At 50.5% G+C, this 12,220-nt stretch overlaps 1 protein-coding gene across 4 annotated transcripts in view; it reads left to right on the top strand.

Moving 5' to 3' along the window:
* Positions 1–12,220, top strand: part of DENND2B (DENN domain containing 2B) — a 267,720-nt gene that overhangs the window by 132,630 nt on the left and 122,870 nt on the right. For all 4 annotated transcript variants that reach the window (XM_069739238.1, XM_069739239.1, XM_069739237.1 and 1 more), the window contains one exon: positions 4,563–4,667. In XM_069739238.1, the coding sequence (XP_069595339.1) occupies positions 4,588–4,667 (80 nt within the window). In that variant the 5' untranslated portion in view covers positions 4,563–4,587. The remainder of the gene's footprint in view (positions 1–4,562; positions 4,668–12,220) is intronic.

The raw sequence follows: 12,220 nt of genomic DNA, 5'->3' as shown, positions 1-12,220 counted from the left end.
CAGAGATACATAAGATCCTGTCTGCAGCCACCACTAGGGGGAGCTCCCTGCACACAGAGATACATAAGATCCTGTCTACAGTCACCACTAGGGGGAGCTCCCTGTATACAGAGATGCATAAGATCCTGTCTGCAGGCACAACTAAGGGGAGCTCCCTGTATACAGAGATGCATAAGATCCTGTCTGCAGGCACAACTAAGGGGAGCTCCCTGTATACAGAGATGCATAAGATCCTGTCTGCAGGCACAACTAGGAGGAGCTCCCTGTATACAGAGATACATGATAAGATCCTGTCTGCAGCCACCACTAGGGGGAGCTCCCTGTATACAGAGATATATGATAAGATCCTGTCTGCAGCCACCACTAGGGGGAGCTCCCTGTATACAAAGATACATGATAAGATCCTGTCTGCAGCTCCCTGTATACAGAGATACATGATAAGATCCTGTCTGCAGCCACCACTAGGGGGAGCTCCCTGTATACAGAGATACATGATAAGATCCTGTCTGCAGCCACCACTAGGGGGAGCTCCCTGTATACAGAGATATATGATAAGATCCTGTCTGCAGCCACCGCTAGGGGGAGCACCCTGTATACAGAGATATATGATAAGAACCTGTCTGCAGCCACCGCTAGGGGGAGCACCCTGTATACAGAGATACATGATAAGATCCTGTCTGCAGCCACCACTAGGGGGAGCTCCCTGTATACAGAGATATATGATAAGATCATGTCTGCAGCCACCACTAGGGGGAGCTCCCTGTATACAAAAATACATGATAAGATCCTGTCTGCAGCCACCACTAGGGGGAGCTCCCTGTATACAGAGATACATGATAAGATCCTGTCTGCAGTCACCACTAGGGGGAGCACCCTGTATACAGAGATACATGATAAGATCCTGTCTGCAGCCACCACTAGGGGGAGCTCCCTTTATACAGAGATACATGATAAGATTCTGTCTGCAGTCACCACTAGGGGGAGCTCCCTGTATACAGAGATACATAAGATCCTGTCTGCAGCCACCACTAGGGGGAGCTCCCTGTATACAGAGATAGATGATAAGATCCTATCTGCAGTCACCACTAGGGGGAGCTCCCTGTATGCAGAGATATATGATAAGATCCTGTCTGCAGTCACCACTAGGGGGAGCACCCTGTATACAGAGATATATGATAAGATCCTGTCTGCAGCCACCACTAGGGGGAGCTCCCTGTATACAGAGATATATGATAAGATCCTGTCTGCAGTCACCACTAGGGGGAGCTCCCTGTATACAGAGATATATGATAAGACCCTGTCTGCAGCCACCACTAGGGGGAGCTCCCTGTATACAGAGATACATGATAAGATCCTGTCTGCAGCCACCTCTAGGGGGAGCTCCCTGTATACAGAGATACATGATAAGATCCTGTCTGCAGCCACCACTAGGGGGAGCACCCTGTATACAGAGATACAAGATAAGATCCTGTCTGCAGCCACCACTAGGGGGAGCACCCTGTATACAGAGATACAAGATAAGATCCTGTCTGCAGCCACCACTAGGGGGAGCACCCTGTATACAGAGATACATGATAAGATCCTGTCTGCAGCCACCACTAGGGGGAGCACCCTGTATACAGAGATACAAGATAAGATCCTGTCTGCAGCCACCGCTAGGGGGAGCTCCCTGTATACAGAGATACATGATAAGATCCTGTCTGCAGCCACCACTAGGGGGAGCTCCCTGTATACAGAGATACATGATAAGACCCTCTCTGCAGCCACCACTAGGGGGAGCTCCCTGTATACAGAGATACATGATAAGATCCTGTCTGCAGGCACAACTAGGAGGAGCTCCCTGTATACAGAGATGCATGATAAGACCCTCTCTGCAGCCACCACTAGGGGGAGCTCCCTGTACACGGAGCTACATAAGATCCTGTCTGCAGCCACCACTAGGGGGAGCTCCCTGTATACAGAGATACATGATAAGATCCTGTCTGCAGTCACCACTAGGGGGAGCTCCCTGTATACAGAGATACATACAATTATTAGGTTCTGTAGAAGGACGTAGATCTGGGTATTTATTATGATGGAATATAGGCTGAACTGGATGGACAAATGTCTTTTTTCGGCCTTACTAACTATGTTACTATGTTACTATGTTACATGATAAGATCCTGTCTGCACCCACCACTAGGGGGAGCTCCCTGTATACAGAGATACATGATAAGATCCTGTCTGCAGTCACCACTAGGGGGAGCTCCCTGTATACAGAGATACATGATAAGATCCTGTCTGCAGCCACCACTAGGGGGAGCTCCCTGTATACAGAGATACATGATAAGATCCTGTCTGCAGTCACCACTAGGGGAAGCTCCCTGTATACAGAGATACATGATAAGATCCTGTCTGCAGTCACCACTAGGGGGAGCACCCTGTATACAGAGATATATGATAAGATCCTGTCTGCAGTCACCACTAGGGGGAGCTCCCTGTATACAGAGATACATGATAAGACCCTCTCTGCAGCCACCACTAGGGGGAGCTCCCTGTATACAGAGATACATAAGATCCTGTCTGCAGGCACAACTAGGAGGAGCTCCCTGTATACAGAGATACATGATAAGACCCTCTCTGCAGCCACCACTAGGGGGAGCTCCCTGTATACAGAGATACATGATAAGATCCTGTCTGCGGTCACCACTAGGGGGAGCTCCCTGTATACAGGGATACATGATAAGATCCTGTCTGCAGTCACCACTAGGAGGAGCTCCCTGTATACAGAGATACATGATAAGATCCTGTCTGCAGCCACCACTAGGGGGAGCTCCCTGTATACAGAGATACATGATAAGATCCTGTCTGCAGCCACCACTAGGGGGAGCTTCCTGTATACAGAGATACATGATAAGATCCTGACTGCAGCCACCACTAGGGGGAGCTCCCTGTATACAGAGATACGTGATAAGATCCTGTCTGCAGTCACCACTAGGGGGAGCTCCCTGTATACAGAGATACATGATAAGATCCTGTCTGCAGTCACCACTAGGGGGAGCTCCCTGTATACCATCAATATATTGAACTTCGTAATAAATTTGTATACATTAAGCTCTTGAGCTCCCTCTATTTGTGGCAGCTGGCGGACAATATTATATGAATGTAAGGTCAGGCAATGATATAGGTGTATAGAATTATTCATTTCCTGCTGTAGAGCCCCTCACTAATTGCTGACATAAGTGGGCTGCTCATTCTATAGATGTCAGTAAGGAATGTTTTCCTAATTGCATGTATTCATAGATTGCTATCAGGAGACGCTGGACATTGATCTGTTGGCTGCGCTGCTCTGTGCAGATGTCACCCAGTGATGGTCATCGATTTTATCTGCCGCATTTTAAGGTACCGTCACATTAAGCGACGCTGCAGCGATCTAGACAACGATCCCGATCGCTGAAGCGTCGCTGTGTGGTCGCTGGAGAGCTGTCACACAGACAGCTCTCCAGCGACCAACAATGCCAGTCCCCTGGTAACCAGGGTAAACATCGGGTTACTAAGCGCAGGGCCGCGCTTAGTAACCCGATGTTTACCCTGGTTACCAGCGTAAACGTAAAAGAAAACAAACACTACATACTTACATTCCGGTGTCTGTCCTCCGGCGCTGTGCTTCTCTGCACTGTCAGCGCCGGCCAGCCGTAAAGCAGAGCGGTCACGTCACCGCTGTGCTTTACGGCCGGCCGGCGCTCACAGCCAGTGCAGGAAAGCACAGCACCGGGGGACAGACACCGGAATGTAAGTATGTAGTGGTTTTTTTTGTTTTTTTTTACGTTTACGCTGGTAACCAGGGTAAACATCGGGTTACTAAGCGCGGCCCTGTGCTTAGTAGTAACCCGATGTTTACCCTGGTTACCAGTGAAGACATCGCTGAATCGGCGTCACACACGCCGATTTAGCGATGTCTGCGGGAGATCCAGCGACGAAATAAAGTTCTGGCCCTCTAGCCCCGACCAACGACATCACAGCAGAATTCTGATCGCTGCTGCGTGACAAACTGAACGATATCGCTAGCCAGGACGCTGCAACGTCACGGATCGCTAGCGATATCGTTCAGTGTGACGGTACCTTTAGTGGGGTCTAGAGATTTCTCCAGGTTTTATCGAAGCTGTGACCACACAGGGGGATGTTACTGGGTCTCAGAGATGATGGGAGTGCTGGGATTGCATACTGTATTTCTGTCATTGGAGCGTCTGCTGTTAATGTGACCTCCGGTCGTAGCGGAACTTCCACCGACATAAAGTTCAGTCCTGATGATTCCGGCTGTTGTAGGATCCAGTGCAGCGTTGTCACTTGTGATCCTCGCAGAGGTTACTATGGATGATAAACCCTTTCATCAGTTACAGTCTCTGGGTCCCCATATATCGCTGCACCCCGGATATTCTCATCTTTTAGGAGTCATTAATATAAATACAGAAAAGCAGCGTCCCAGTCATGCAGATTTCTCTTGTGCGACTGCCCTGGAGTGATGGCGGCGTGCGATCAGCTGACGAGCAGATTTGTAACTCCCCTGTCTCTTTCTGTCCCAGGTTCTGTGCTCCACAGAGAGCAGAAATGACCATGACTGCCAACAAGAACGCAGCCATCCCCCAAACTGCTGCCGGCTGTAGGATACCGCGGGAGTCTCTGGAACGGTAAGAGATGAGCTGGAGAAAATGTATGCTGGACCATGACACTGACACTCAGGGTGTAGGACTATGACACTGACACTCGGGGTGCAGGACCATGACACTGACACTCGGGGTGCAGGACCATGACACTGACACTCGGGGTGCAGGACCATGACGCTGACACTCAGGGTGTAGGACTATGACACTGACACTCGGGGTGCATGACCATGACACTGACACTCGGGGTGCAGGACCATGACACTGACACTCGGGGTGCAGGACCATGACACTGACACTCGGGGTGCAGGACCATGACGCTGACACTCAGGGTGTAGGACTATGACACTGACACTCGGGGTGCATGACCATGACGCTGACACTTGGGGTGTTGGACTATGACGCTGACACTTGGGGTGTTGGACTATGACGCTGACACTCAGGGTGTAGGACCAAGACACTGACACTCGAGGTGTAGTACCAAGACACTGACACTCGAGGTGTAGGACTATGACACTGACACTTGGGATGTAGGACCATGACGCTGACACTCAAGGTGTAGGACTATGACACTGACATTCGGGGTGCAGGACCATGACACTGACACTCGGGGTGCAGGACCATGACGCTGACACTCAGGGTGTAGGACTATGACACTGACACTTGGGGTGCAGGACCATGACACTGACACTCGAGGTGTAGGATTATGAATCTTGGGGTGTAGAACTATGACACTGACATTCGGGGTGCAGGGCCATGACGCTGACACTTGGGGTGTAGGACTGACACTTGGGGTGCAGAACTATGACACTGACACTCGGGGTGCTTGACCATGACACTGACACTCGGGGTGCTTGACCATGACACTGACACTCGGGGTGCAGGACCATTACACTGACGCTCGAGGTGTAGGACTATGACACTGACACTCGGGGTGCAGGACCTTGACGCTGACACTTGGGGTGTAGGACTGACACTTGGGGTGTAGAACTATGACGCTGACACTCGGGGTGCAGGACCATGAAGCTGACACTTGGGGTGTAGAACTATGACACTCGGGGTGCAGGACCATGACACTGACACTCGGGGTGCAGGACCATGACACTGACACTCGGGGTGCAGGACCATGACACTGACACTCGGGGTGCAGGACCATGACACTGACACTCGGGGTGCAGGACCATGACACTGACACTCGGGGTGCAGGACCATGACACTGACCCTCGGGGTGCAGGACCATGACACTGACACTCGGGGTGCAGGACCATGACACTGACACTCGGGGTGCAGGACCATGACACTGACACTCGGGGTGCAGGACCATGACACTGACACTCGGGGTGCAGGACCATGACACTAACACTCGGGGTGCAGGACCATGACACTGACACTCGGGGTGCAGGACCATGACACTGACTCTCGGGGTGCAGGACCATGACACTGACACTCGGGGTGCAGGACCATTACACTGACACTCGAGGTGTAGGACTATGACACTGACACTCGGGGTGCAGAACCATGACACTGACACTCGGGGTGCAGGACCATGACACTGACACTCGGGGTGCAGGACCATGACACTGACACTCGGGGTGCAGGACCATTACACTGACACTCGAGGTGTAGGACTATGACACTGACACTCGGGGTGCAGGACCTTGACGCTGACACTTGGGGTGTAGGACTGACACTTGGGGTGTAGAACTATGACGCTAACACTCGGGGTGCAGGACCATGAAGCTGACACTTGGGGTGTAGAACTATGACACTCGGGGTGCAGGACCATGACACTGACACTCGGGGTGCAGGACCATGACACTGACACTCGGGGTGCAGGACCATGACACTGACACTCGGGGTGCAGGACCATGACACTGACACTCGGGGTGCAGGACCATGACACTGACACCCGGGGTGCAGGACCATGACACTGACACTCGGGGTGCAGGACTATGACACTGACACTCGGGGTGCAGGACCATGACGCTGACACTCGAGCTGTATGACTATGACACTTGGGGTGAAGAACTATGACGCTGACACTCGGGGTGTAGTACTATGATACTCGGGTGTAGGACTATGACACTCTGAGTACAGAATACTGACGCTGACACTCGGGGTACGAGATAATGACTCTGACAGGCTGGGTGTATGTTGATGACATTTGGTACAGGATAATGACGCTGACACAGGGAACGAGAGAATGACGCGGACACTCCTACGGGAGAATGATTCTGACACTGGGGATACGGGAGAATGACGCTGACACTGGGGATACGAGAGAATGACGCTGACACGGGGTACGGGAAAATGATGCTGACACTGGGAGTACGGGAGAATGACGCTGACACTGGGGGTACGGGAAAATGATGCTGACACTGGGGATACGGGAGAATGACGCTGATACGGGGTACGGGAGAATGACGCTGACACTGGGGGTACGGGAGAATGACGCTGACACTGGGGGTACGAGAGAATGACGCTGACACCGGGGATACGAGAGAATGACGCTGACACTGGGGGTATGGGAGAATGATGCTGACACTGGGGGTACGGGACAATGACGCTGACACTGGGGGTACGGGAAAATGACGCTTGACACTGGGGGTACGAGAGAATGACGCTGACACTCGTACGGGAGAATGATTCTGACACTGGGGATACGGGAGAATGACGCTGACACTGGGGATACGGGAGAATGGCGCTAACACTGGGGGTATGGGAGAATGACGCTGACACTGGGGGTATGGGAGAATGACGCTGACACTGGGGGTACGGGAGAATGACGCTGACACTGAGGGTACGGGAGAATGACGCTGACACTGAGGGTACGGGAGAATGACGCTGACACTGAGGGTACGGGAGAATGATGCTGACACTGGGGATACGGGAGAATGACGCTGACACTGGGGGAACGGGAGAATGACGCTGACACTGGGGATACGGGAGAATGATGCTGACACTGGGGGATACGGGAGAATGATGCTGACACTGGGGGTACGGGAGAATGACGCTGATACGGGGTACGGGAGAATGACGCTGACACTGGGGGTACGGGAGAATGACGCTGACACTGGGGGTACGAGAGAATGACGCTGACACCGGGGATACGAGAGAATGACGCTGACACTGGGGGTATGGGAGAATGATGCTGACACTGGGGGTACGGGACAATGACGCTGACACTGGGGGTACGGGAAAATGACGCTTGACACAGGGGGTACGAGAGAATGACGCTGACACTCGTACGGGAGAATGATTCTGACACTGGGGATACGGGAGAATGACGCTGACACTGGGGATACGGGAGAATGGCGCTGACACTGGGGGTATGGGAGAATGACGCTGACACTGGGGGTATGGGAGAATGACGCTGACACTGGGGGTACGGGAGAATGACGCTGACACTGAGGGTACGGGAGAATGACGCTGACACTGAGGGTACGGGAGAATGACGCTGACACTGAGGGTACGGGAGAATGATGCTGACACTAGGGATACGGGAGAATGACGCTGACACTGGGGGAACGGGAGAATGACGCTGACACTGGGGATACGGGAGAATGATGCTGACACTGGGGGATACGGGAGAATGATGCTGACACTGGGGGTACGGGAGAATGACGCTGACACTGGGGATACGGGAGAATGACGCTGACACTGGGGATACGGGAGAATTACGCTGACACTGAGGGTACGGGAGAATGATGCTGACACCGGGGATACGAGAGAATGACGCTGACACCGGGGGTACGGGAGAATGATGCTGACACTGGGGGTACGGGACAATGACGCTGACACTGGGGGTACGGGAAAATGATGCTTGACACTGGGGGTACGAGAGAATGACGCTGACACTCGTACGGGAGAATGATTCTGACACTGGGGGTACGGGAGAATGACGCTGACACTGAGGGTACGGGAGAATGACGCTGACACTGAGGGTACGGGAGAATGACGCTGACACTGAGGGTACGGGAGAATGATGCTGACACTGGGGATACGGGAGAATGACGCTGACACTGGGGGAACGGGAGAATGACGCTGACACTGGGGGTACGAGAGAATGACGCTGACACTCGTACGGGAGAATGATTCTGACACTGGGGGTACGGGAGAATGATGCTGACACTGGGGATACAGGAGAATGACGCTGACACTGGGGATACGGGAGAATGATGCTGACACTGGGGGTACGGGAGAATGATGCTGACACTGGGGATACGGGAGAATGACGCTGACACTGGGGATACGGGAGAATGACGCTGACACTGGGGATACGGGAGAATTACGCTGACACTGAGGATACGGGAGAATTACGCTGACACTGGGGATACGGGAGAATTACGCTGACACTGGGGATACGGGAGAATGACGCTGACACTGGGGATACGGGAGAATGATGCTGACACTGGGGGGTACGGGAGAATGATGCTGACACTGGGGGTACGGGAGAATGACGCTGACACTGGGGATACGGGAGAATGATGCTGACACTGGGGATACGGGAGAATTACGCTGACACTGGGGATACGGGAGAATGACGCTGACACTGGGGATACGGGAGAATTACGCTGACACTGAGGGTACGGGAGAATGATGCTGACACTGGGGATACGGGAGAATTACGCTGACACTGGGGATACGGGAGAATTACGCTGACACTGGGGATACGGGAGAATTACACTGACACTGGGGATACGGGAGAATTACGCTGACACTGGGGATACGGGAGAATTACGCTGACACTGGGGGTACGGGAGAATGACGCTGACACTGGGGGTACGGGAGAATGACGCTGACATGTCATGTACATAATGCCACCTCCTCATACATAGTACCATCATACACTTCTAATAAATAATATCACCATCTCATACACATAAATAATAGGTGCTAGTACATATTGCTACAATGCTCCGTAATTCCTGATGACACGGCCATGATGTGCATGGATGTATGGAAGGATTAGTGGTGGACATGGCCCTGGTGCCCAGTGCTTGGTGGCCTCCATCCTGGGGCCGGCGTCCTGCTGTATCCATATATCCAGGAGTATATGGTGGCTACAGATGGGGGCAGGACGTGTGCAGGGCCGTGTATAGTAAACCTCTGATGATTCGGAAACTCTCAGATGTAACTGTATATTCCCAGTGACCAGACGCTGATATATACAGAACTGTGGTGGGCGCTGATGCCGCAGTGATGTCTCATCCTGGATTATCTGGATCTGGGCCGTAACATTCCGGATTACAGGAATTATAACTGCTATAGAAGGAGCCCTCAACAGCTCTTGTGTAATTTCTGGCAGCTTATTCCATGTTATCATCCCTCTTACGCCCGGTGTGCCGCTCCTCGCCCTGCGGTCACAATGTGCTAATAGATGCAGTAATTGAAGCCGTCGTCTCGATTTCCTCTTCTTTTTTTATATGAGAACCTGCGATTCTTGCGATTCACCTTGTGTAAATGTGCGCGGCTCATTACCGCAGGGAACGTCAGGTTGTGAAACGCGTTAATCCCATTCATCATGTTTATGGTGTTACTGCATTACATGAAGCCTTTCCTCAGCCTGACAAATTATCATATCATTACGATGATTATCACATCCCGCTCTATAATTACTGTCCTCTTCGTCTGCTACAGGAATTCACACAAGATGCAATATAAAAGTGTTCTTAAAGTGCCCACCATTATTATTCAGAGGGGTGTGGCTTATCTGTACAAGGGCGGAGTCTATTGTAAGCTGGGCGTGGTTTATAAAATGTAGCTCAGGTTTAGGGTTAGAATGTTTACTTTGTCAGAAGTTTGCACCTTTGTCTTCTCCCCTGAGATCCTCTTTGCTACTTACTCACCATTATGTAAGGCTTTTATATGTTTTCTCCTGCAATTAGAAGTGGCTCTTTTAGCCTCATAAAACTTTATACTTTTATCTGTTTTCTTTCCTGTGGAAAGTCCCTCATTTTCCTCCCACACCAAAGTGCTCGTGATGTACAGGCAGGGGCTCTCGTGCTTGGGATGTACAGGCAGGGGCGCTCGTGCTTGGGATGTACAGGCAGGGGCGCTCGTGCTCGGGATGTACAGGCAGGGGCGCTCGTGCTTGGGATGTACAGGCAGGGGCTCTCGTGCTTGGGATGTACAGGCAGGGGCTCTCGTGCTTGGGATGTACAGGCAGGGGCTCTCGTGCTCGGGATGTACAGGCAGGGGCTCTCGTGCTTGGGATGTACAGGCAGGGGCTCTCGTGCTTGGGATGTACAGGCAGGGGCGCTCGTGCTTGGGATGTACAGGCAGGGGCGCTCGTGCTTGGGATGTACAGGCAGGGGCTACCATGTCATACACATAATGGCACTATACTGTACTAATAAAGCTATCACGTCATACACATAATGGCACTATACTGTACTAATAAAGCTACCACGTCATACACATAATGGCACTATACTGTACTAATAAAGCTACCACGTCATGCACATAATGGCACTATACTGTACTAATAAAGCTACCACGTCATACACATAATGGCACTATACTGTACTAATAAAGCTACCATGTCATACACATAATGGCACTATACTGTACTAATAAAGCTACCATGTCATACACATAATGGCACTATACTGTACTAATAAAGCTACCAGGTCATACACATAATGACACTATACTGTACTAATAAAGCTACCATGTCATACACATAATGGCACTATACTGTACTAATAAAGCTACCATGTCATACACATAATGGCACTATACTGTACTAATAAAGCTACCAGGTCATACACATAATGACACTATACTGTACTAATAAAGCTACCATGTCATACACATAATGACACTATACTGTACTAATAAACCTACCAGGTCATACACATAATGGCATTATACTGTACTAATAAAGCTACCATGTCATACACATAATGGCACTATACTGTACTAATAATGCTACCATGTCATACACATAATGGCACTATACTGTACTAATAAAGCTACCATGTCATACACATAATGGCACTATACTGTACTAATAAAGCTACCACGTCATGCACATAATGGCACTATACTGTACTAATAAAGCTACCAGGTCATACACATAATGACACTATACTGTACCAATAAAGCTACCAGGTCATACACATAATGACACTATACTGTACTAATAAAGCTACCAGGTCATACACATAATGACACTATACTGTACCAATAAAGCTACCAGGTCATACACATAATGACACTATACTGTACTAATAAAGCTACCATGTCATACACATAATGACACTATACTGTACCAATAAAGCTACCAGGTCATACACATAATGGCATTATACTGTACTAATAAAGCTACCATGTCATACACATAATGGCACTATACTGTACTAATAAAGCTACCATGTCATACACATAATGGCACTATACTGTACTAATAAAGCTACCATGTCATACACATAATGGCACTATACTGTACTAATAAAGCTACCATGTCATACACATAATGGCACTATACTGTACTAATAAAGCTACCAGGTCATACACATAATGGCATTATACTGTACTAATAAAGCTACCATGTCATACACATAATGACACTATAC

The sequence above is a fragment of the Ranitomeya imitator genome, chromosome 9 (genome assembly GCF_032444005.1).
Source record: "Ranitomeya imitator isolate aRanImi1 chromosome 9, aRanImi1.pri, whole genome shotgun sequence".
Lineage (NCBI taxonomy): Eukaryota > Metazoa > Chordata > Amphibia > Anura > Dendrobatidae > Ranitomeya > Ranitomeya imitator.
The sequence above is the reverse complement of the archived record's forward strand: the minus strand, read 5'-3'. Positions and strand labels throughout refer to the sequence as shown.